This window comes from Chamaea fasciata, unplaced genomic scaffold, assembly GCF_029207755.1.
Source record: "Chamaea fasciata isolate MVZ Bird 193981 ecotype frontalis unplaced genomic scaffold, bChaFas1.0.hap1 SCAF_1, whole genome shotgun sequence".
Lineage (NCBI taxonomy): Eukaryota > Metazoa > Chordata > Aves > Passeriformes > Sylviidae > Chamaea > Chamaea fasciata.
In genome coordinates, this window is record NW_027094086.1 from 88,331,889 (window position 1) to 88,358,932 (window position 27,044).

Here is a 27,044-nt window from a genome sequence, read left to right on the forward strand (position 1 = left end):
GGACAGGCATTCCTCATTGCTTTCCCAAAGTGCATGACTGGAATCTAGCTTCTCTCCGTACAGGATGTAGCAGAGAGAAGTGCCTCTTCTGAGCCCTTTTCAAAGAAATAAACAGCCTCCCCCATGATTCTCCTCAAAGCCCTGTAGTCCAGCAGCTCAGTCACCACATCAGATCCTAAAGGTACCCCTGGAACAGGACCTCCTGGAGCAGGAGCTGAGGGTGAGGTCTGCCATTTGGCTGCTCTGGTTGGAAGTGGCAGGACCTATCCCAGTGTGCTGGGGCCCAGGCTTAATTTTGAGTTTATGACAATTAAACAGTTTGTACTGGAGTATCAGTACAAAATAAAAGAATTTAAAAAGAAGAGAGGTAGAGAGAAAAATACCCAACAAACCTGTACAGGAAGTTTCCATAACTTTCTCTTCTTCCTTAATTCTCTCCATGTTTTTTCTTCTGTCTATCTCCGATATATTTCCTTTGACCAGCATCTTTCAACTTCAACAATAAAAGAGGGAGGTGTGTGTTTGTGTGTGGGCATGTGTAATTGCTTACATTCCCCTTGCAAAGATAGCTGGAGTGAGTTATCTATATAAGCTGGGAATTACTGAATGCATGCACGTCTCTCATTGAGTTCACTTAGTTTACAGTCTAGGCCTAGCATGTTAACTTCCCAGATTAGAATTTTTATCAGGTGCTTAACACATGAGAAGAACAATCTTATGTATACACATTATCTTTTTATTGCTCACAGGCAGCTTACAATGTGCTTCGTTTTTACTAAGCTCCAGCAGCATTTGAAAGGTGAAAATAACACCCCAGTGAACTGCGTCCACAGTAGCTCTAAGCAAGGGGTTTTGGCAATGAGGATGGAGTTAGACATTTAAGTACTGCAACTAGTTTCAAATCCTCTTTGAATGCAAGAATAATAAGAGAGATTTTTCTTTTTCACATTGACCATTAAGGAACACTTATGCTACTCTCAGTCTTGCATGTTTATTGGAGTTTGCAAAGCAGATCTCCAGTGTTTTGGATGTTAACAAAATGTTGAGGCTAATAACAGAAATCAACTATATTGAGGAAAATTAGTAAACATGTGAATGGAGTGTAATTATATGGCAGGCAGCTTTATGTTAAACAGTGCTTTAAATTAACATGCTTTCTGTCAAAGCAATCATACAGTCAGTATAATTAGGTTACTTTTGCTGAGACATTAACTGAAACCAAGAAAAAGGAAGAAACTGTTGCCTTCAGATTTCCTGTTAAAATGGAGGGGAGATATTAGGCATATTAATACTACAGAAAGTTTCTCGTTAGGAGAACTCAGCTTCATAGTGAACTTTCTGAGCAGACATTTCTAATTACAGTGCTTGTTAGCCCAATTTGTTATCTAGCTAGCTTGGAAGTCACAGCACTGTTAAAATTATCTCTCCTCTTAATTTTTTCCAGACTTGATGAAGGGCAATCCAAACAAGCTGGCTTGCATTCACAGGTCTTTTACAGAGTGGTTCGAGGCTCATGAGGGAGTGCATTTACCAGTGACAGCTTTTGACCATGGACACATCCTCACATACGTTGTGCAAGAGATGAGAAATCTGTGTAAACAGATCAACACAATTTTCTTATTCATAGCAGTTGCAGAGTTATCATGAAAGAGGCAAACATTTCATATTTTCCACCAGTTTTCCATATGTCTGATGTCATAATGGCTTCACCAGAAGCTGCAATGCATTGGAGAAAGGATTTATCACAGCTGCATTTATTTTCCTCTACTTCACAGCTTCAGCATTCATGGAGAAGTTGTTTGTCTTCAAGAGGAGGATTCACTTGCCTTTCCACTTGTGGTCCAGTATTACTATCGAATCTCCTGTTTGGACACAGAGGAGAAGACATTATTTGGGGTGTGAGGGGGAAGGCACAACAGAGAAGTCCTTTCACGCATCAGGCATGAGGAGGGTGTGAAACTGGCCCCAGCTTCCGAGTATCCCCAGGGGACTCTTCCCATTTGGGAGTGGGAGTAAACTGCATGTCTTGGACCAGCTGCTAATGCTTAAGTGCTGCAGAAGTCAAATGAGCCTGGGATGTCCCCAGCAAATTAGAGGTTACTCAGCGATTGAGGAATTATTTGAAATCTGACATGGGCCACACCCATCGAGAATAATGGTGCTTTGCCAGTGGGAGAAAGTATCTGCCACCAAACCTAGCTTGTTGTAAGAGTATGTGGAAAGCTTTAAAAATAAAGCTTGTCTGGAAGGGCAGCAGAGGAGTAATCCCTGCACTTGGGGTATCTGGAGGATCCACATGTCTGGTCAGGACAGCACAGGACCTACTGAAATCCCACAGCTTTCTGAAGCACCAGTTACTGTGCTACTGTGGAGCACCCAGTGTGGCAATAATCAACTGTTTGTGGGTACCTTTTCTAACACACTGTCTCAGCCTCTTTTCTTCCCCTCCAACAATCATTCACTCACAGGAAACTCCTTTAAATGATCTTTTCTTGTCCATAGACCTCAGAGGCTCTGAAACACTGATTGCTGTATTGTATTGGGGTGTCCTGACCAAAATATTTATGGGTGAGGAAAAAAATCCAAACCACAAAGAAAAAAAAATAGCCTGGCTGGCCAGGCCCAGCATGTTAACCAGCACTTGTTAATGTCTGGCCTCCACTGATGAATTCGTAAGCCCTGGTTTGTGAGAGGTTCTGATCCAGTCTGCCTCCAGTGGATCACCAAATAAACTTATCACCAAAAATAGGACTCGTGACAAGTAGCGCAGGTTTCCTTTACGCAGTCAGTCATCTCTGCCTGAGGGATAAACTGCAGCTTTGGGGAGTGACAAATATGAAGGACATAAATATGCCATCACAGGTTTGTGGTACGACTAGGATGAATGGATGAGTCAAAAGTAAATATTCATATTTAGTTTGCAAACTCTGGGATTTAAATTGTGTAAAATCTGAGTTCCATTCATCATCGATAATATAGTGAAATTATGGATATAAACATTGTTTGGTCACTGAAAGGAATAGATGGACTCTGGACTCTTAGTCTTTGTTTTTAAAGGCATGATACAACAGATCCTCTGGAAAGGAATCTCAGTTAAAAAATCCCTCCTGTATACTGTAATAACAAAGGGTAGAACCTGTGTCTGGAGTAATAACTACGTGCAGAACATCAGCATCTTAACATTCATACAAAAACTGCTGTTGATAAGCCTGTACCAGTGCAATGGTAGCAGGGCTTCATACCCCGCACAGTTGCCCTTCGCATCCCTTTACTTGCCATTCGGGTTTCTGCAATCTCAACAGCTGCTCGTAATAATGACAGCATCAAGAATTCAATCTTATTATAGTATTGCTTTGTATTGCACAGATTTGTGAGCTGCCACATAGGCCGGATTTCCCAAGGCTACAGGGTATTAAGGGAGCTTGGTTTCAAAAGCCCATAAATACAAAAATAAAACTCAGGGAAAATAATCAGTTGTGAAAATATGTTGTATGATTCTGGAAAATGCATTGAATGCAAAAGTACTTCCAAAAAAAGTGGAAAAACAGGCTCAAGAGAAGATTGTTGTTTAACTTTATTTCAGCCTTAGGTAAGTAGGTTTCAGCAATGTCTTCCGGAGATATTTAAGAGCTCATAGAAGATCTGGAAGAGCGCATCCATCTCTGCACTGAGCATGCAAAAGTTTTTCCACCATAAGTTTTCTCTTTTTTCTCAGAGCAATGGCTCTTATTCTGGTTGTGCTCCCTTATCTCTTGCATTATAATATCTTTAATTTTTGTTTTGCCCCTGACAGTGTTCCTCAGCCAACGGCTGGCCAAAGCTTTCCCTTCTAGAGTACAACAAGCATCCAGGTGGGTCTGCTGCTGTTGGAGCTGCTGCCCACTCCAACAATCAGCCTCCTTTCCTCCCTGTTTCTCTCCCAAAGGACAGTTCCACCACCTGGGAAGAAGCATTTCTCTGAGAGAGGCCTTGGACTCACAAAATCTTGCAAGTTGTTTGCCAGGTGTCCCTCAGGAGGTTTTTCAATCACTGGTGGAGCAAGCTGTTGCTAGCTATAGCTCCTCTCCAGCTGCCTTTCAGAGCATTGAAATGAAGCAGGTGATGAATGTTATTTTGGGGTTTTTTCAGATGTGTTAGATGGAAGACAAATGAATGTGCTCCATCTTCAAATGCTGGTTTTAGATAAGAGACCTCACTTGAAAGGCTGCTCTGTCTGATGTGGAGAACTTTGATCCAAATTTCTCCCAAGGATCTGATTGTCCCAACAAGATCAAACCCCAAGCGAGCACTGCTTTGCTTTATTTTTGAGGATTCTACTTTGACTGGTCGAAGAAACATGAGGTCAGTTGCCTGTGTGATGTTTTCCACCCATCAGGAACGGGAGAAACTATCACACGGTTCATCTTTGGTACTCAGACCCTGCAGCCAAGTTCTTGGCTGAGGTAAATTTATGGCAGTAAAAGAATCAGCTCATTGTTTCAAATTATCCTCTTTGGAGTTTCTCTATTGCTCAACATTGTCTGGTACTCTAGAAACTCTGGGATTTAAAACAAAAAGAAGTCATTACTGGTACTATTTTCTGTGCCTCTCAGGCTGTGCAGCTGGGTTGCCTTAGTTACCACCAATCCAACTGTGCAAGGGGAGGGAGAGGAGAGGCACATGAGAGATAATACATTTTTAAAACCTCCAATACTGTATGAAACAGTTTGTCTATAAATAATGAAATGAATTTAGGGTCTGGCATCCTGAAAAGGAAAAAAAAAGGTTCAATTATTCTACAGCCTGGATTTTCCAGCTCTCAGAAATAATACTGCATCTTTTTGGTCAAGCACAGGATGTAGATTTAACACTTACTTGCTTGAAGCTGGAAGCTGACATTTATGGACTTCGGAATAAGTTGGAACTAAATATACCTTTAAGTGTGAAAAAGAGTAAATATTAATGTAGCTGGTTTTAGGAAAAAATAATAATGGCCTAGCATTATAAGGAGTGGGGAAAAGCCCATATGAAGCATGGTGTGCTGTGGAACAAGCTTCGTTAGCAGCCTATGTCTGCCACAGGATGCAAGTCCAGAAGGGAGCCAGGCTTGCCACTCTGGCAGAGCTGTTTGTTAATCGCTTCTCACACCTTTGAACAAACACATCTGGGCAAGCGTTCTTCATTCAAGTGGGAAAGAAATAAAAAGGAGCAATAGCCCCGTATTTTTTTCCTTTGGGGAGAATCCTGGTGCCAGCAGCCCAGTCAGAGAGCTCTGCCTTGTCATATCTCACCAGCATCAGGTCTAATTGTTTGGTGGCTGTAGGTTTTATTAATCAAGGTGTTTTCAGATGTGCCTATAGGAACCTAGTAGATTCCTGCATTAACCTGTAACCCAAACTGCCTTTGGGGAATGAGGAGGAAGCAAAAGAGAAATCAAAAGTGCCCTTCCATGTACTTTGTCTTTTAGGGAAGACGAAGGTGGAGGGTGGAGAGTATGGAAAGATGAAGAGGTCTGTTGTCTTCCGCTACTGATTGTTTTGCCTTGTGTGGGGGGTTGGCTTTGGGTTTGGTTTTGTTGTTTGTTTTCTGCAGGATCATTTCCACTGCATCCTCTGCCTTACTGTGATGAAAAGGAGAGACAGGAAAGGGTGAGATGAAAAAAAGTGCATGGAGCCTTTTTGCTGTGGGAACAAAGGTATGTTGGAATGGGGTCTTCATTCAGTTTGCAGCTCTTTTTTCTCTGGCAATGCTGAACCAAAAATTTGTCTCAGTCAGCAATATATTAAAACTCTGGCACACTATAATTTGGAATAGCTTCCCTGTGGCTATCTTTCAAGGCATATTGGGCCTTCATTATTGATACCAGCTTAAGGAAGTCCTACTCTTCTGTTGGGTGAACACAGCTGGGAAGTGGATCAAGAAAAACACTTGGCACCAACATGGGGAACTGTAACTCAAGGAAAGTGTCTTGCACATGGATGAAAACACCATGTAATTGTTAAGGCCAGGATTTTGTGGCTCCTTTGAAAAATACCAACTATACATGGAGAGGCAGACCCACCACACAGATGAGGCCTCCAGGGATTGCAAGAGCACACCAGATATCAATGGAGAATATTGTGTATTGTTTATATACATACTCTGAGGTTACATTCATGCCACCACAACTGGGGTGCTTTTCAGCCTCTCTGTGTGCACAGTAGAGTGCTTGCCCCAGTTTCTTTAGTCAGCTGTTGAATATGCATCTAATTTTTGCAGTTAATTTGATCTCTGCTTGGCACAACATTTTGTCCAATCAGTTAACACTTTGGAAATCAAATTATTTTAATTCTGATTATCTCCAGCTTAGGCAGCAGGCATACTCTAGGCCTAAAATTACTAATATGTACTCAGTGATGAAAAAAATCTGATACGTATATGTATTAGATATCTCATATAAAGACTTATGCTATCATGTAGTGATGGTGCACTCTTTGATTGGTAACAGTTACTATTTATGTGATGCATCCTAAACCAGAGCTAGTGCAGAAAGGCTGCATATCTGTTTCCATTTACCAGCAATCCTCATCTCATATTATGTTTATGCAGAACAGAATGTGGCCAAAATCTCCAAACATGGACATGTAGAGCAAGCATCTTGCTTGCAAAGGTAGCAAGTGGTGAAGTTGGTTATTCAGCACATTTGAAAGCCAATCTGCTGCTTTTAGTTAGCTGAGTACGGATGGTGAGAGACTAGCTACAGACACTCTACTTTGGCTTGACAGGCATGTGAGACTTTGCAAAATGGATCAGGCATCAAATGTTCCCTGAGAACAGAGGGAGGTTGTCTTATTTATTTTCAGAGGTGTTTTTGCAATGATTTTTCTTTCATCAGAAAGCTAGTTTAAGAAATTGCAAATGTTCACACATTTGTCCTAAATAAAATACACACATTTTCCTGACAAACACTTTCATCCTCAAAAATTCAATCTTGAATGAAAAAGGAGAGGAAACCAAAGGAATAATAATGATAGAAACAATAATAATAATAGTATCCCATGCCAAACCCCCAAAGGTGCTTCCTCAGTTCTCTCTTTCTTCCACTGGTTAAATATGTTTTCCTAAATTACTCTTTTTCCCCTGCAACTGCCCATTATGTGCAAGGAAGCTTCTTTTAAATTTTTAGGTCACTACTGCTTATACCACTACCAAAGCAGAAGGGAAAAATTCTCAACAGTTTGTAAACCTTTCCAAAGTGCTGTTTTAGTCATGGAGCTGCTGCCGCAGTGCTTTCGCTTGGTCACACAAATGCATTCCTGTAAATTTGCAGCAAACACTGCTATTCCCTAGTCTGACAAACAACATGTGATGCAGGTGTAAGAGTTTTAACCCAAGACATGTGGCTTCTCTGGACGCTTCTTTGAGCAGGAATTCACAATCCAGTGATTATGCTGGTAAGAGGTGCTTCTTGAGCCAAAATAGAGGAAGCTGATCCAATCTTTGTCTGGTAAAGTTGGGATCCTTGCTCCAATTTGTTCTCTATTTGTTAGCACATGGGTGGGACCCAACAATCACTATCTGACACCCAAATACCACCACCCCAGCACCTTCCCCAGTGTACTCATGCCCCCTTCCTCTCCCTGTCTTCCTGGACAATCACAGCAATTAATTTTAGGGTTTGTTTTTTTTTTCATATACATAGAAATAATGAGGAAAACTTGGACTGACCCCATATCATACGGTTGAGGAACTCTCCGAAGTTGTAGAAGGAGACGATGATGGCAAGGCTACCGGCAAAAAAGGCTGCTAGCCCAGGGGGGCTGAACAAAGCAAAGAGAGGATATACCCACTCTCCCGTTACAGAATAAATCCACAGGACCCTAGGCAAGGAAAGAGAGAAATTACCTTTGGTTAGGACCATTTAGTTAGAAGAACCACTTCAAAATTTCCAACTCCTGAGGGGCTGAGTTATCAAAACAGGCTTGATACAGAGAAAATTAGCTCAGCTGTCAATACATCTCCTTGGCACTTGGACTATTTGCTGTGAAGTACACTTGAGCCAGTGCTAAATTGAATGAGTTTCAGTGCAGGTTGAAATGTACACAATATTCAGCTGTCACCCTGGTGGCATTGGCTATTAACAGCAGTAAAAGCACAGTAAAATAGCAAAATGTTCAGGATCAGGGATATGCACTTGGCTATGGTAAGTGAAGCTTATTCAAATAAGCTCTCACATATGTTTGCTCTTTAGATACAACAGCTTTCCAGCCCCTATCCAGATCCCTAGAATCTGTGAAGATGCAGAGCTGTTCCTCCCTGTCTCAATCCTTCTGCTGTTGACCACTGTTTTGAGGAGTGGAAAGAAGTATTCAGGAGATGAGAGGGCAAGGGGAATTCTCCAGCACCTTTTCTTTTGTAAGAGAAAGAACAGAAGAGGAATAGTTAGGTGGGAAACAGATGTGGCTGCTTCAACCTTTTGTGGCAGAACTGTTTGCAAAGTGTGGTTTGGAAAAGAAGAAAAAGGAAGAGGATTAATATGCCTGCTTTATAGGGTTTCTTCTGATTGTGCCTTTTTTTATTCTTCCAGAAAATATCTTGTAGTGTATGTCAGTTCGCTGGTAATATATGCATTGTTTATGGCTCATAAGAGTAGTTGGTAAAGAATAGCTGAACTTAAGAATATAAAAGTGATCTTTATATGTTAATATAGGAAAAAATACTTTTCTGTGAACGTTTTTGTGAATAAATTATTTTTATTTGTATTGATTATGTAAAGAACTTAAGAAATAGGGTAAGTCCTAATTGATCGTTATCAGGATGTGCCATTTAAACAAGGACAGTACTTCCCTAAAACTAACTTTTGGGTCCAAATGGTAATAAAAGATTTAATTATTTATTAAAAAACCATATCTGAGGATTATGCCATACTTTCCACCACCTGGAATGTGCTAACATGGGAATGCAACCACAATTTTTTCTGATGGCACCCAGCCTGCTATCTCACACTGAACATCATGACTCAAAGAGAAGTGACAAATGGGCTGCCACACTATCCTGAAACTATGTCATGACACTGAGGAATGGGAGAATGCTAAGGAGGAAAAAAAAAAAGGCTAAAAAGATGCTTCTTCCTTTCTCTAGTAAAAGAAGGAAGGAGCAGGGCATAAAAAGGTGCTTTTTTGTCTTGCCTGTAAATTAAGATTTACTGTCCTCACCTAAGGGATAGAGTGGAGAAATGGAGGGGATTGATAGTAGATCTGTCTGGACTGAACATGGAAATATTTAACGGTAGGGACTCCTTTTCATGATTCAAGATTCTTTCATCTAACAAACAGAGCTGTGAAACACCTAAGTGATTAAAAAAATAAAAAATAAAAAATAGCCTGCAGGAAAGGCCCCTGAGAGGCTGAGCAGAAACACTGAAGTCCAGGTGCTAAGTGTAGCCTGTGCAAATGTCAGCACGTGTTCTTCACTGCACAGGACTCCTCTTTTCATATTGTATCTCCAACAGTAAAACAGAGAGTGACAACCACCTTTCTTTTATATAATGAGGAACTAGATTATCTTCATGCTATTTGGCCAGATGGTGTGTCCTATATGAAGCACTCCAACCCTTATTTTCAAACCTAAATAAATGACTGTGCAGGGTGTTTAGAGCCACAGTGACACCCTGCTCAGAGGCAGGTGTCTGGTGTGAGATGTGGCTGCTCAGTTTCTCTGCTGCCTCAGAGGGACCAGTCACTTCTCAGCCCATCAGCATTGCAACGATGGCAGTGACAGTCCAAGAAGAGGCTTGGAGGAAGGACTCTGTTGCTTATGAAACATATGGTGCCCAACTGGGGCTATTAAATCACCAGGTTGTAGCACCAACAGTAAAATATGTTCATGTGTTGAGATTTTGGTGTACAGGCCAGAAAATTTTTCTGTTGGTTGAAAGCTGTTGTCTGTGGTTTGCAGGGAACCACGAGGTGGAGGCAAAAAGAAAGCAGTTAGGGGGTTCCTTGCTGATTTGAAAACTGTATTGACATCCTAGAATCTTTTATCCAGTCATCAGGGCCCTGGCACACAGGGGACAAGCACTCTAAAGGACCACCTTCCACTCAGGACCCTGGCAACACAACACAGCACCAACTTCCAGAAGATACTGGGAGGGCTCAATGTGTTGATGCTTGTGTTGATCTTCATCCTTCAGTGTGGATTCAGGTCCTGATATGAGCGATGTCTCCTGAGGGATGAAATTGCTCAGCTGATAGGGATTTTAGAGGAAAGTGTGGCTCACATGGCTGTAAGAGCAGTCTGGTCTCAAAGACCGTAAAACCCAAATGTTGTCATAAGACAAGCAAAACAAAGCTGGTGTTAAGCAACTGGGTGAATCAGAACATAGAAAAGGAATCAGAACATAGAAAACGAATTTAGGAAGCCATGGTCGTAATCCTATTAGGCTCTGGGCTGGATTAGAATAAATGGCTCCTAATTTGCTTATGTAATGTATCAGTGAAGCCCCCTGTTTCCACAGGCACTCTGATGGGTTTCAAGTTGCTCCAGTGTTTCATCTGAACAGTTTGTTTTCTATTTCAGATTTTTGCTCTCTGGGCTGAAGATGGTCTCTAGCTGAGAGTGAGCACTGGTGAGTGGGAATGGGAAGGAAGGGTTTCCTCATAGTTCCAGTGACTTCTCAGAAGTCTGCATTAGGACAAGTAGCTTCCTTGCTGACCAGTATCCTCTTGTTGCTATACAGGTGTTCTGTATTCTTCACCCTAGACCCTGGATATTTCCTCAGCTCTGGAAAGCTGTATCACAGCATACCCTGAAATGATACACCCCCTTCCTGAGCTGGCATCCTCTGAGAGCTTTGAAGTGTTGGCAGGTGCCCATGGTTACATGGGGTGGCAGTGCCTCCATATCCCGGCACTGCAGCCAGGATGCAATGAGCAAACGCTCTCCAGGGGTACATTACACACACACAGCAGGTGGACAGATGGCTATGAGCTGTGGGAGGTGCTGATCAGATATAGTTTATTCTCTCAAGATCATTCTCCAACAGGTTGGGGAATCAACTGGTGCATTGCTGGAAATGTGGGCAGTGCCCACTGGTGGAGTGGGAGGTGGTGGTGGGGCTGATGCCTCCTCACTTCCCACCAGTTTGCACCTGGCTCTGATTATCCTTTTCTGTCTCAAGTTTGTAAAACCAGCCACGTGTCCCTGCCAAACACTAAACTAAGTTTTACTCTTCTCCTGCTCCCATGACCCCCAGACCTTTAGGGATTTGGTGGTTTTGCAGTGAGCAGGACAGAAAGTGGAGGTAAATTTGAAGGCACCAGTAGAAGTAAAAACTCCAGCCCAGAAGAAATTACTCAAATTATCCCTGAGTTTATGGCAATTTAATTACTTTCCTATAAGAGGCCTTATAAGAGCAGGAGACATTATGTAAGGTCTCAGGACCTCTATTGTGTTTGAAGAAACCTGCCTTGTTTACATTTGCAAATAGTTTTCATGCATCTGAGCTGAAGTCTAAACAATTTCTCCACACAAAAGACTGCTGTCCTCCATGTGTCTGGGTGGGAACTTTATATCTAAAATACAGCATTTGGCCTTATTTTAAAAAGTAGATTTACTTGAAGAAAAATACTTAAATCCTTACCAACTGATATACAGAAAAGCAACAAATCCCAGTAGGATCAATCCCTTCTTCTTTGCTGGGTAACGATGCGGCAAGGCAAGGATTTCCAGGAGAGCAAATGGCAATACAGCCGTGTGCTGAGGGAAAAAGAGAGTCTGTCACTGACAGATCACAGTGCCTCACCTTCAGTCATTGCTAATCACAAAGTTCAGGCACCTGCTCAGAAGCAAAGAATTATTTAACAATAGTGAGTATAATTGTATACAAATGTGCATGCTTTATTTTTAACAATGAAGTACCCCTAGAGTAATAAGTACAAAAATCTCCTTGTTAATATGATGTAAAAATGAGGTTTGCCTGTAGCATGGTCTATGTTTATAATAGGTGAGCTCTCCTTTTGCATTTTGTAATACAATATTTTTTTTATAATTCCCATTAGAGTACAAAAGATATTGAACTCTAACATTATGTGCGGCTGAGTATGTCAGAAGAGTGCTCCTTGAACTCACTAAGCAATTGCTGAACTAAATAAGCAATTGCTGAATTGCCTTCATGTTCTCTTCTAGTCATTATTGTATTTTATATAGTGTAATTTATTACTTGCTCCAGTGCAATCCCAGTGTGTAGTGCTTCCCTTTGTAAATGGAAAAATGGGGTTGTAAACATACAGGAGGCTTCAGTTAGCTGTGATTGAAGGTGATGAAGGAACTTCAAACAAGTTTAGCCCAGAATCAGAAAGGAGTTAAATTGATGGAGAAATGTGTTTTTCTACTCTTTTTTTTTTTCTTTTTTTTTTTTTTTTTTTTTTCCTTGTTGAAGAGTTTGGATTGTAGCTTCAGTTTCAGGGACTTTAATGATAACTGTGTGAGCATGGAGGATTTTGAGCTCTGGGCAGATGGTTTGGTGGCACTGACTGTTCTGTGGTGAGGAGCTGCCTCCAAGAGGGATGCTCCTCACCATGGGGATGTTGGGAGCACAGCAGAAAGCCTTCTGGGCTCAGATGTTAAATGGCCAATGCAGGGATTCATGAGATGGTAATGCTTCAGATTTTTGACTGATTTGTAATAATTTCAGAAAATAATTTGCCTGGGGGAAATTTCCCTACTGAAAATGTTGTATTATCTGTGCAAGCAAACAATAACTTTGAATTGCAATACCTAGGACAGATGGCTTAAACAACATTAGTGAGCAACAAAGCAAAACTAGTCAATGAAATGCAGCAGAAGAAAACTCTAGCAACAACTGTAGCTGATTAGGTGGTTAAATTCCTGTTAATTATGTAAGTAGTTTCATGGGTAGATGGGGGAGGTATGGGAGGAGGGCAACAGAGAAAGATAGATAGACTTTTAAATAGAAAAAAGAAGTCAAACTAAGGGATTTCTTTTGTCTTTCTCCCTAAAGGCATAACCTGCTGGGTGTATGGTATGAAGATTACTCTTGTCCCAAGGAAGTGGTTCTAACATTTTTAATCTATGTGTTTTTCAGAAACTGTTGTCAGTATCTGATATGGTAATATGGTGTCAAAGTTTTATCGCCATATATTTATGCTATATGTTGTGAAAAATACACATTGAATTCTTTAAATGCACAGTGAGCTATAAACAGTATAATGTATTTAGCTATTTGTTTAAGAGATGGACATGCACTTTTGTCTGCTGCTTCCTAGTGACCACTCCCTGGAAGCTGAGTATCCTCCCTCAGCCCTCCTACCACACCCAGGAGCTGCTATTCGTTCCTGGCTATCCTTCTATCAAAATAACCATTCCACCTCAGTTATCCTTTTCCAGAGACGAACGACAGAAAATACTTCTTTGATGTTCCAGTTCTTCTCAGTCATTGGCACTGGGATTTTCTTCTGTTCTGTTTCACAAAGATATTCTTCAGCTCTACAACCTGCTTGGTTGATTGCAGAGGTCTCATATCAGTACAAGTGATTCCTGGATTCATTTAACCAGAAAAATATCTTCAGTGCACACAGTTTTCATATATAATCCCTGTAACTTCTTTTAGTCATAAATCTATGTGTTAAGCTGCTTTCAAAAAGATTTAAGGGTTTATTTTCCATAGTTGAACAATAGTTTGTCCTTGAACAAAATCCAAAATGCCCATGGCAAGGCAGTAGTGATGGAAAACCTGCACCTTGTCCTCATTTTTAGGCTTTAGCCTAAGCCTTTGGCTGGCACGCTGATTTAGAGCACCTCATTTTGATAGGTATTTTGGAGCATGCCCAGGAAAGAGCAGCACAAAGAGCCAGAAAGTATGAATGGTGAAGCACCCCAAAGGCAGGCATAGAAATTGTGAATGCACTGAATGTGTTGTTGCATCTAGAGAGGAGAGGAAAATGAGGAGTTTCAAAGGCCTAAGAGATTGATGCAGTGATGACTGTGATGGGCAAGGGTTCCATGTTCATCATGTCCACGACCAGGGGTGAGTGGCTCAGTGTTCCACAGGAGAGATGTAGCTTCGTGCTGGGAAGCACATTTGCTCCAGCAGCACACAGACAACGTGTGGACAGCAGGATACAGTCACAGAAAGAGGCTGGGGGTGGTGAGGGGCAACCTGCTGCTCCAACACGCTGTGCATTGGCACTACTGCTGAGCAGTAGGCTGGTAGTGCCTGTCAAAGATTGCTGGGAGATCTGCTTTTTAGTCTGTGCTGCTTTAGAAAAGGCTAATATGCTTTACTACTCATTTTTTTCAGGCTCCTCCACTTACATAGGAGTTAGAGGAAACACTCAGGGGCCTATAAATCAATAGAAGCTTGAAAGTTACTGGCAAAACTGGAAAATTTGGCTGCTTCTGGGAACAGCCAGGAGTTTAGTGGAAGAGATAGGTTGAAATTTCTGCTCTTCCTGATTCTACGAGCTTTCCTGTGCTTGTAAGAGTGTTTCCATGTCCAAGGACAGCAAAAGCATTCAGGAGTGGGACTGTCTGCCTCTTGTTTTGCAGTTTCTTAAAGGTCTTGGAGCTAGCCTGATTTGGAAAAACAAACTCAAAAAGAAAAAGGAAGAAATTTGTTGTGGCATAGGAAAGCTGCAAGTTGCTCTCTTCCAAGTTCAGTGGTGTCACTGGCCAATGACTGTGTGCTGTGTTTCCGTTCAGATAATTGCATCTTTTAAAATATATTTTGCCATGTATATTAACTAGATGTGGGGTTTTTGTAGAGTCATTTAAATTTGCTGTGAAAATACCCTCTTGAGACAGATTTCTACAACAGTTTTCAGCTTCCTTGAGCACCCCCAGGATGATTTTTAAAAATTGTATTATTTTTCCTTTGTGGATACAAAGGTTTGTTGTTTTTTTTTTTTTTTTCATTTTTCCCCTCTGGCCCCCAATTCCTTCTCATGTACACATACATCCCAGGCTCGTAAACATGTGGGAAAATCTTCCCTTGCACCTCTGCTATCCCAGAGTCTCTTTCTGCCAAGCTGAATTTCTGCATTAACAGTAAAATCACAGAGGAATTTCTCTCGCATACCCCAGCAAGTTTCTGACAGCAGATGTGTATTTGTAGAGCAGACAACAGGGGAATGTGTGGATGGCTACGGGCTGTAGAGCCTGCCCTTTGCCTACGACACACAGTTGACTTTCCACATGATTTCCCTCTCACAGCCCAGAGACGTTGACTTTGGCAACATCATTAGTGATAGACCATGTATCATGGTTAATCAGATCTGCTGAAAGGCTATAAAGGCTTCTCATATCCTTCTCTAAAAAAAAACCAAACCCCAAACCCAAAACAACGAAAGGATGAAAAAAGAGATGCATTTTCTCATCCGCATTGTTTTTAATCATAGGTCTCTGGTGCATAGTCATTAAATGTATTTTCAATCCTACTTAGCAGCGTTTTCACATTCTTAAACTGATGTATGTCTGAGGAGCACAGTGTTTGTATGGGGCCAAATTAAAATATACAGTTTTGCCTCTTCCTTTAAAGAAAACTTAATAATTAAGCTCAGATTGACACAGATCAAAACATTGGCAAAACTTGCTGGAAACAGTGACTCATTTTTTATTTCAATTAACAGCTTCTCAGTTTCATATATAAACAGTGAAACTGTCAAAAATAATTATCACAGAGGGAGGGGAAAAAAAAACCCTATTTCACTCCAAGGTAAGAAAAAGAGGCTAAAACAATAGCTGTGTGTACTGATCAGGCTATCAATGAACCAAACTGAACCAGAGAGCTTTTCCCTACTCCTGGCAGGGATCCCATTGGTACTTATTTTTATGTTCTTTGAAATATTAATCTAACAACCTCTGTTTGTTGAGGAAAGCTTTCAGCTTACAAATTTTGCAAAAGCAGAATTTTTTTTATTTCTTTGTATTGTGAAGAGGTAAAAGTGATGGGACTTTTAAAATTATCAGAGACATTTACTAATCACACTTTTAGCCTGAATTCTGCTACCAAACACTCAATTTTAAAATCCTTTGTGTCTCTTTTTTGGCAGTCATTAAGATTTTCCAGTTGATTTTAGTTTCTTTGCTTCTTTTCTGAAAAACTCAGCTGAATCTAAACTAGTTATAAAATTACAAATTTCTTTTTCTTGTTCATACAAACTCTGGCATATGAATACAAGGGGAAGAAAGTTTCTTAAACATATTCTGAACTTCATCTCAAATATTGGCGAGTTAACTTATCTCCTGCAGACAAGAACATTCCCCTGCTTCTTTACTTTTTGTTTCCTACCCTGTGTTGTATGTTTCCCAGGATACGTTTCAGGTTCATGAGTTTAAGCTGAGATAAATAGTCCCCTCTGAATATTATTTCCAGTGTTTGCTAAGACCATATGGAATTTTTACTTCCCGTATTTTGAGTAATTTGCGTATTTATTTAATGCCATATCCCCATTGAGAATTCCAGTAAGAGCGAGTTTCCTGGGGCTGAGAAGACAGGGTTGGGTAGAGTTTGTGCTCAGCTGCAGGCTCCAGCCTAGGCTGAGCTTTGAGCCCATGAATAATCTCCCCAGAGCTGCTGAGATCACTGATGCTCTTGACGCGTGTGTCGTGGTTGACTCGGTGTGACCTTGTTTGACTCCAGAGCGAAGGAAATGATGCCTTGGTTGACCAGAGCTGTTTGTTTCTAATTCGTCTGCATTTACATACCCTCCATGTCTGCTTTCCATTAACATGTGAGACTTTAGGGAGGGATCTTTTCACAAACAGTTACCACTGGCCAAACTAAACTCCACTGGGCACAGTTGGAGACCATCTAGCGGTTTTGAAAAACTGCCTGCGTTTCTCCTTTCAGACGGATTCCCAGTGGAGCCTGTGTGCTGACAACCAGTTGTGGCCAATGCTCATGATTCCCTCTCCCCCATCAGTGTGTTACTGCAAAGAAAAAGGAAAAACCCACTTTGGTGTTGCCTTGTGAGGCTCAAAAGCCAGTTCACTGATTGTCTCTCGAAGTGGTTACTCAGATACTTTGTTGGGAAACGTCCTCTTGTCTATGGAAATTTCCTTCAGCTGGATGTTTTCATGAGCAATTACAGCCTGTGTTATCTGAGCATAATAAAACTAAACAGCTTCCTTTCACCATAACCTCTGTTTAGTTTTATACTCATAGTTTTCCAAATCTCTTTATGGTCTCTCCTTTCTTGGGCTAATTTTGGAACTATTTCCCTCTTTTGATTTATTTTGCTATTATTTTGCCTGTGTTCAAATGCCTCCTTCAAAATTTTATTTTGCAATCTCTCCCTATACATTTTTCTTCTTCTCTTAACATCTCTTTATTTTTCAGGGTGGAAAGGGCTTAAGCATTATTGTTCATTTTATTTCTTTAACTAGTACCTTGCCAAGTCTAGCTGAAGAAGTAATTCTCTCTTATGGTTGCTACATGTCTTTTGTGTTTCCAACCATCAGTGCATTTTCTGGGAACCACAGATTTATTTTATGGATAGAGCACGAGTCACAGGGGAGCCCTGTTATGAGCAAGTGTGTAGCAGATTAGTAAGGAAGCTATGGCTCAGTTTAATTCCGGCAGCACTCCTCTCAGAACTATCAGCTACTGTCTGTTTCTGCCCTTTCCAGATCCATTCATGCTCACCTGTAAAGCAACATTAATTTTTTTTTTTTTTCTTAGATACGTAGGTAGTTTGGGAGTGTTACCGTGAAAAATGGATGAAACATTAGACCAATTGTATGATCAAAGGTAAAAGAGCTTCAGAGATAATGTTTCTTGCCTGCACACATGCATTTTTGGGAATAGGGCCCTGGCTGAATATCCTATTGCTTACTAGCAAATGTTTTGTCTCAATGCCAGTGCCAGAATTTTAATTGCCTTTCTCCCTGACATTAGATATGTAGTCTAAGAAACTGATGTTGCACTGCATCTGGAGGCTGACATGAGACTGAAGTGACACATCCTTTGCCATGGAATATTTTTCTCCAGCTGTTCCTTTGTGGGGAGGGTTGTGGAGACTGCACCTGTGCACGCTGGGGTAGCAGCAGCCCAGGAAGATTCCGTGCCATAACATTTGTCTGTGAAACACATACTTTCTCCCTGAGGAAATGGGCTCATGTCAACAAAAATGGAAACTTCAAAAAAATCTGTGTAGTGCTGGGAAAAGCTAAGCATCTTTGCTCTTAAATGTGTGGGGTGATTAATTTTGTGTGCCATATTCCTCACACACACATTATTCTTCTTTTGCCAAAAGCTGAATATAATTGGCAGCCTGTGAATGTCCATAGTTGCCAGACAGCTTAAAATTGAGATACTGTGAAATGCAAACAAATGGAAATGTTTCTCCCTTGTGTAAATATGCAAGAATTATTAAGCATTAAATAACACTTGCAAAGAGAATAATTTAAGATGGTCAGAGATAAACTTGAGGTTCTTCTCGTGTACACACCTAGAGTAGGAGCCGAGTTCAAGTGGCCTGAACAAGAGGGTTCTTCTCTTCAAACTGAATTTGCACCCCATTTTTTGGTTAGTGATGCAGCAGCTTCCTAAAATAGCTGTAGTAAGATGTAATCCTTCACACAGATACCCTCACATGACAGTAACTTATATTCACATAACTTACATTTTTTCCAGATGGGAGTAAATCACACTGATTCAAAATACCATTTCTGTTGATGTAGCTGTGTCCACACTGGGGAAGGTGAGGTTTAGCTAGGTAGGCAGAACATAAGCAGCTCGTATAATACCAAGAAGCTCCAAGATGAGAGGGGACATAGTGAGACCTGCTGGTATTCCTACTCTCAGGACATTGGTGGCCTGCTTCAGTGAAGGAAAATTACTTGTATGTGCCTTGCTTGTTCTCTCACTCCCTTGCATTTTATCTTTTTATTTTCAGATACAGCTTAGCCACAACAGGGCAAAGTGCAGAGGAGCTGCAGAAGCTCAGGCAATGGGGGAATATGTTGTCATCTTTGCTGAAAGTCGGCCAGGTAAGAGATTTTTTTTCTTAGCCTCCATTTACCTTCCTTCCTTGTCTATTCTCAGCTTTTTAGATAACAAAAATCTTCTGAACATGCACAATTCATAACCATGTGTCAGTAGAGTGCCCGGGGAACTAAAATGCCTATTTTAGTAAAGGTGAAAGGGTAAAATATCGACAGGGCAAATTAGAAAAAGAAGTGGCCAAACTCAACTTAGCTGCACTCTGAAAATAATGAAAGTTGTGCTTTTGAGAAGAACTGTGCCAACAGACTGAAAATAGAAATCTTCTTTTACAAAAACACAATTGTACCATTACATTTTTTGTGAACACATCTGCTCAACATTTATATGTATCTTTTGTTATAGATCAAAATATTTTTGAGTTATCTCTTCTGACCCACCAATGGCCCACTTTATTTAGCATTCAATTCTGTCAGACCCTTCAAAGTGTAGTGTTCCCCAATACTGCCATTAAGTTGAATAATACATGCATATGGTTTAATCCAAGCTGTCTCCAGCAGTTAGTCTCCTTCTGGAGAGTATCCAGATGTTGCTTGAAAAGGGATGACTGGGAAAGAAATAAACAAATTCACTTGACGAATTGGCCAACATATCTTTTGTCTCAGCCATCTTCCACTTCAAAAATCTTGTTCAAATAAAATAATTGTGCTTGAGACATAAGTAGAGCAGACTTTTTTCATCCCTGAAGGTCAAGGTTTTGTATAAAGATGGTAAAACATAATTATCTCAGGCAAATGGAAGTGGAAACTGAGGCCCAGCCTTTGGGATAAACTCAGTAAAAAAGCAAAGAGAGAAACCTCAGTAGTGTGGAATACTTGGTCTTCTTCAAATATGAGCAAAATTCCTTTCTACATTAACCATCCTGTCTGCAAAACAAAATGTTTCTGCTCGGAGCGCAAAAATACGGGTAAACTGTAATGCTCACTCTGCAGCTCTGGGCTACCAGGTGGGCAACAACAACTCTCTGGCACTGTAAGAGCAGGCCATGTGAGGAAAAAGATGGTTATTCATTTCTGCATGGAAGGTACTGCAGCATCACCACAAGCCACAGAATTCAGTATTCCTGAAGTGGTTTTGCATAGTTATTTTTTAGGTTCACTCTCCAGTTACATAGCAACATATGCTTTCTCTGTTTACAACATTAAAATAGACCGAGATTTAAAAAAAAGAACTCCCACTGCAAATGCTATGGCACTGATGGTTACTACTGATACAACCATGTCTTTCTCCTCCAAAGCCAGCTACATGCTGCCTCAATCTGTCATGAAATGCCTGTATTCTCAGAGCCATAATGTAACGGCAATATGCAAGGAAATGAACCCAAAGAAAAAGTGTCTGCTTGGCAATCAGAACTTGGAGATTGTCCCTTAAAGTGTTGGTATGTCCCTGGATCTCCCTAGAGTTTCCAGTAGATATTTTGTGTTGGAAGAAAGAAATGTCTCAGCTAAGCCTGAAGGCACCTGTTGGAAGGTGTTCTAAAATACAAGGATTGTCGATAGCAGGGATCAGGCTATGCCGATGGCAGATGTTTTATCCTTGATTGTGACTGGAAGGAAAGTTTCCTATCCAGGAACTGTCAAGCACAAGATGTCTGCAGTGTATTAAGAGCTTTAGAAATAAAATACCAGGTTGTGATAGAGGTTTGCCTTATGTGAAGTTTCTGTCTCATCAAAATAATTTTCAGGAAGAATTGTTTTTCCTTTTCTAACACCTGTTTTTGACATTTCTGATACAGAAAAGACTTTTGTTGTAGTCAAAATAACTCTGTTAAGAAATTTAGATGTGCGTAGGGTAAGGAGAAGTTATAGCTGATATGTTTGAGGGGTTTCTGCAAAGGGTTCTCACACATGAAATAAAAATGTATGCCCTAACACCTCTCAACCTTCCCATGTCGTAAACAAATGTGGAAATGGAAAGGGCAAATTCTCAGCTGTGAGCCAGGATTAAAACAAGCAGCAAAGCCTATCTTCTCTGGGATTCACTTTGTGCTACCCCCCTCCCCCCTTGCCCAGCATCTCCATCGTGAGGATTTTAAACCAGTTGCCCATACTAAATCCTGGACCTCAGACCAGCATGGTGCTGAGGACATGAAGAATCTTTCATTTTGGTGGATGATGGTTTTCAGAAAGAGCAGTGCCCTTTTGCACCTGTACAGAGGTTTGGACAGCCACAGAAAGGTCCTGGTGGAACTGTATTGTTGGACAGAGAGCAGGTGATGAGGTTAAAAGTGCATGATGGCTGTGGTTCACCACTCGGGTATCAGCAATGCGGACATGCCTCTGTATGTTTGGATTCCAGTCACACGACTCTAAATGCACCTGTCTAAATCAAGGGGCTGCTCAAACCTCAAGCTGTCCTCAGCCAGACACCCCAAACCCTCCCAGATTTACCTTCAACACTTACTGGGGATTGCTGCAGTGGATGGCAAGGCACTGTGCTTAAGAAATGATGTCTGGAGAGAAATGAGTCTTCTATGAGATTATTTCATACTTTTTGGCTTCTCTGATTCAGCCTAGTGCTGAACCTCTCCCATCTCTCCCACTTCCCATTCACCCCACGAGGCCTCCCTGACCTTGCAATCCACCCACAGTTTCCATGTTACTGTCAGCCTCCTTTCACTTGACTGATGAGAAATATGTGATTATTCAACACATCATAAAAACGGCCACAGCAAATGAAGGAGAAATCTGGAAAGTATTCATAGAAAATCTGTAAACAATCATTGCAATCCAGCTATTTGAAACTGTGCACACATTAGTTTATTAGCTGTAGAGCTGTCAGATTCTCTTTTGTTATTTTACCTTTTTTAAAAATTAAGGGCTGCTTTGTTACACTCATAGCCATTTTGTATTTCAGAGACTTCTGTTAGCAGACACAATTTCTTTTTTGAGCTCACAATAAGTGAGATTTTCTTCCCTTATGACTACATATCATTTCATTGACTTCAGAGGTTTGACAAGCACCGATTCACTGATGTTTCGTGTGTGCTAAAAGGCTTCTTGAGGCAGCTTCAAGCACATGCATCTGATTGCTGTGTACAGCTCAACATCAGATTCAGATAAGCAGAAAGGAGGAGGTGAGAAAGGAAAAGCTGTGAAGCTCTTCTGGAAAACGGCACAATGCCGTGGTGTGGTGGGGCACACGTTGCAAAGTCTCCCTTTTCACTGCAAGAGAGGCTGAGGTGTTTCTTACTCACCATAGCGTGATTTAACCAGAGCGGGATGACTCCATCAAGGCTTTTGGGGTAAACTAGCTCTCGGTTGTAGGTATACAGTGTCCAAAAGGATATACACACAAACTGGAATCAAAGTGAAAGGAATTTAAAAATGAAAGAAATTTAAAAATGGAAGACAAACATAACTGATAGGATTTAGTTAGTGCTTTCATTTCTGAGAAGGCAAAACGTCTCCATGTTTTTCTACATGAAAAATTATGACATTGCCAGATAAACTCATGTTATCTCACATTTACTCAGAGATGCAGTGTTCTGTGTTGATACTGAGAGAAAAAAACTCTACTTTATAAACTGCCAACACTGACATTTTCTGTGGAATCTGAGATTAGCTGCTACTTTTTTTTTTCCCCTTTCCCTTTGCAGACGGGGTCTTTTGATGGTCAGGTAGTTCTCCTCAAGGGACTGTCTGTCAAACCTTTGTTTTGCTCAGTAATAAAGTAAAAACAGATTTTGATAAGGCAGTTCACGTAAACTTAACCCTTTACCTTCACAATTCTTAAGCCTGATTCCTAAACTGCAGGTGAAAGTTGCATACTGTGGCCACCCTTCCCCCCCCCCCCCCCCCCCCCCCCCCCCCCCCGATAGAGCAGGAATTACAGTGGGACAACTTAACTGGAGGAAATGATCCCTGGTATCAGTTATTGATACCTGAAATCTGATTTGCAATTTTTGGCCTGGCTTTGTATTTGAGCACAATTTGTGCTTGGGGTTAGAAATCAGGGGTGTGAGATGCTGGAAGAGTGAAACTATTCCACAGTCCTGAGGGCATGGTGAGGATGCCTGGGGGGATATGAGAAAAGCATAGTGAACACTGCTGTGCAGGGAAGATAATTATCCAGTCTCTCTGACTCCATCCCTGGCAGGGCTTTTTTATGGAGCCAGCTAGCTGAGCTGCTTGTGGACCATGTTTAAGCAGTTTTTCTCAGCCCTCTGAGATTCAGCGGTGGCTGCAGGCATCACTCTCACAGAGTGTACCTGCACGTATAAATAACCCATCAGTTCCTGTCGAACCCACGGCTTTTTGATAAACAGCATTGTCTGTGAGGGAGTAGGTGATCCGTGAGGAATCTGACGTAGGCTGTGACTATAATTATTTTTCTGTGAATCTGTTTCTCTCCAGTGCTTATTTAAAGCTACTTTGGCATCAAAGAAGGAGATGTGAGGTTTTGCTGCCTCTTAGGTACCCTCTTGTGTCCTCCTGACCTGTGCTGCCCTTTAGAGAAAAGCCCTAAGTTGATAAATCCACAGCTATTTGGACCATGAGATTAACAGAGAGGTTACACCTCATTCACCCTTTGGGGTCAATCTGTGTCCACTTGAGGACAGCAACCCTAATGTTTGTGCAAGAGGCTTTGCTCTCAACCACCACAGGCTCAGCATTGTTTCTTCTTTTAAAGGGTCCAAATCCATTCCAAATTCAATGGTAAAAGAAAGCCCTTAATTCTTATCTATTTCATACACATACTTTTGGTACTATACACTCCTAACCATTTATGCAAATGTTATTTTCACATACAGAGAACAAAGGGTACTTACTGTGGACACTGGGAAAGCCAGGACACTGAAAAGAAGGTCTCTGCTGGAAATTACGGGCTTAGCACATCGCAGTTTCCTAATTAGTCTCAACACATCAGCCAGGAAGGACACCCCATAGAAGACAGCCTGCAAAACCTAAAGTAATTACACCTAATGAGGGAAACTCATCCAGCTTTCATTAGCATGTTCCTCAATGAAATCTGTTCGTGCTCTTCAGGGAGCTGTTTGTGTTCATGAGCTCCAAGCCTGTGTGAGGGAAATAGCTGTTGGCTAAATCTCTTTTACTAACCCAAACTGATTAAATAAAGTTGGTCAGGAGATAACTTTAACAGTATCCCAGTTAATAGACTAAACAGAGATGTGTGATGTGATTCAGATGAGTGAAGGGACATGTTGAAAGCCAGCTCCATCATGCTTCCTATGTTAATGGTTGACCACTGGACATATCTGAACAGGAGAGAACAAATAATGCCAGGATATATTTCCTGTAAAGCAATTGCTAGATAGCTTTCCCACTATTTAGCCAACACAAGTTCTTCTTTCTAGGGACTCATAGTGCAGTTGATCTCTGTGCCAAGTAGCTCAAAATGATCTAAGGTGAGAATTAGATGCAGAAGTTACAAAAACAGAACCACTTTTACTGAATGCAAAGGGATTCAAGAAAGGATTTCAAGTGCTTAGAAGCGAAGATCCAAACGTCACCAACTAAAAATGAAACTTTACTTAAATTTAAATGAAACAGTTTATAACTCATGAATTTTAGGACTGGGAGGTTGTGTTTTGGTTTGAAGTTTTATTCCTTCTTTCTTTAAATCATTTATAGGAAGTAAGGGTGGGATTTTTTCGGGAGGACACTAGGAGGATTTGGTAAAGACTTTGATACGTGCACAAATGATGAGTAAAATTGTCGTATTATTCTGGTTTAAGTCAATATTGCTTCTCTCAGTGTTTCATTTTCTCTCCTAACAGTACACAGCAAATCAAGATGAACCAGATTTGTCAGACATGCAACAGCAGAATAGAAGCTTGCAGAAAAATACTTCTCCCACTGCCTTGCATTTAGCAAGTTCAGTTCACTTATTAAGGCTAAGTTATCCCAGAGTGATGCAATATGAGAAATGCAGCCTACTGCAAACTCTGGATCAGCTAGTCATGCTTAAATGGAAAGCAGGCTACAGCTTTCAGGATGAGATCTCTTTTGCCATGATCTTACCCTGAATCAGATATTTATTTAGAGCAAAGTCTCTGAAGTTGTGGCTGGTTACTTCATCAGTTTCTGAAGAAGCTAAAAAGGGTGGTGCTTGGGAGGGGACAGGATTAGTGCAATGTTTTTCCTTCAGAAATTCCTTTATTATCAAAATATATGAGGGGAGGAGGAGACTGTGATTTCGCCATGGCTGTTGTCAAACAAGGGCTTCTGCAAGCTTTAGTTTCCAGAGACTGAGTCTTCCTGGGCAACAAAATGACTATAGTTTGCAGTTTTCTGCAACCATCCCCAAACATTTTGTTTCTTCGCAGCACAGGGAAAAAATACAGTCTTCCTTCCCTATCCTTTCCACAGCCCAGGGAGCCACAACAGTAAGTACCACTGTTGGATTGTCCCTCTCCCTGTGCAGACCCACAGCAGTGGAGGTAGGGAGGTGCTGACACAGGTGGGTAACTGGCCCAGGGTCACTCAGGACCAGGTATCAGAGGTTGTGCATCACCCAGTTCAGCTGCAAAGCCCTGTATTTCCTATCAAGGCCTAGGGTGAGCAGACATATCTTAACGTAAAAAAAAAACCCCAAGCAGCTTCACCAGAACCCACATAGGTTCAGTTCTGAGGCACTCAAAGCAGCTCTTTCAAGTGTGATGTGTTCCTCCCCATTATCACAATTAGCAGGCACCTATTTCAGTCAGGAGGGATTCAGCCCTCCAAGTCATGGTTCAGTGAAGTCCATGCTGGGGTGCAGTGTACATAGACACAAACACATGTTCAGCCCAAATGTCTCTCCCAGTCCTTGGCCTCACCAGGACACCAATACCAAGTCCTCGAAGAGCTAAGAAAAGCCTGGTAATAAACAGAAGCTCTTGTTACACCCTGTAGAGTCAGCAGTAACTTTCTGTAAAAGGCATGAAAAATGAACATGAGGGTGGTGACAGTCCAGTGACACATGGTGACTAATTGCCAATAAAGCAATTAGGGAGAAGCCTGGTTCCCAGAGGATGGGGCTATTATTATCTTGTTCATGGTCAGCCTTACATTAATCATGGGACAGGGATAGGCTGCTTCTTTCCCCGCTTCAAAATTAACTAAAATAAACATTACTGAAAAGAAACAGTCCCAAAACAGCCACATTCTCAGCCTGGTAAATATTTTGTTATACACAGGGGAGGACAATGTTATCTTGTGTATGGAAAATTCTTATCTGAATGTGTAACCTGACCCATTTCTCTGGCTATGGAGAAGAACAACTCCTGAAGAAGTTTGAGCTCAGCCTCAGGAGCTTGGATTTGTGCTGCTGTAGCTCTACCCTTGTTCATCACCATAGTTTCAAAAGGTATTTCAGACACTTTAGTGAACACCCTGTTTTTACAAGAGCATTGGAAGGTTATACAAGTAGTTTTCAAATTAAAAAAAATTGAATTTAGCTAGGATCATCCCTAGTACTGTGCAGTCTGGCATTGTACACTCCCAGAAGATCAGAATCCGAGCTCCAAACCCACTGGGGTTATTGTTGTAAGAAAGGCCCATCCAAAACTTGTAGCCCTTCACTTAAGGGAAAATTTTGACACCATAAAAAAAACCCGAAAACAACAAAATGTGAAAACATCAAATTATTCCAGATGTGCTGTGAATTTCCCAGGCAGCAGTGCTGGCACTCACAAACCCATTGCAGGCGCTCATGGAATATAAATCCACTGGCTGTAAATAGAAAGGATTCCCTAAATTGTTCCCACACGAACAGAAGGAAGACTGGAAGCATTCAGAAAGCTAATGATTAACCCAAAGAGAAGAATATGGATATGATTATCCCTGCTGGAGAGAGGCTGCTTTCCCCTCTAGACCCTGCAGAGTTCCATGGTGCTGGATGCTGTAGAAACATTTAATTTGGCCAGATCGATTTTCCAAACTGAGGCTCACAGTGACAAAGACAAAGCTCAATTTTTATCTGGTGCAGTGATCAAAAGTGTGTTTCTGTTTAACTAACCTGACATGATTTACTTTTGTGTATAAGATCTTGCCATATGTGTATATTGAAATCTACAACTAGTACAAATAAATTGGGCTCCAAGCTCTGCCCTTTAGGG

The 27,044-nt window shown here is 41.2% G+C and overlaps 1 protein-coding gene and 1 long non-coding RNA gene across 3 annotated transcripts in view; one reads left to right on the plus strand and one right to left on the minus strand.

Annotated features, from left to right (window-relative positions):
• Positions 1-737: 737 nt before the first annotated feature.
• ADTRP (androgen dependent TFPI regulating protein) overlaps positions 738-27,044 on the minus strand; it is a 30,687-nt gene continuing 4,380 nt past the window's right edge. Inside the window, exons 2-7 of one of the 2 annotated variants that reach the window (XM_066188209.1) lie at positions 23,754-23,888; positions 22,179-22,280; positions 11,600-11,715; positions 7,687-7,838; positions 4,855-4,913; positions 1,843-1,862 (exon numbers count right to left, since the gene is read on the minus strand). In XM_066188209.1, the coding sequence (XP_066044306.1) occupies positions 4,879-4,913; positions 7,687-7,838; positions 11,600-11,715; positions 22,179-22,280; positions 23,754-23,888 (540 nt within the window). In that variant the 3' untranslated portion in view covers positions 1,843-1,862; positions 4,855-4,878. Of the gene's footprint in view, positions 1,863-4,854; positions 4,914-7,686; positions 7,839-11,599; positions 11,716-22,178; positions 22,281-23,753; positions 23,889-27,044 lie in introns of both variants that reach the window. The other variant, XM_066188199.1, reaches the window with a different exon arrangement.
• On the plus strand, positions 4,191-7,743 carry LOC136292467 (uncharacterized). The gene is made up of 3 exons (XR_010721903.1): positions 4,191-4,341; positions 5,572-5,674; positions 7,661-7,743. It is a non-coding gene; the product is annotated as an uncharacterized lncRNA (long non-coding RNA).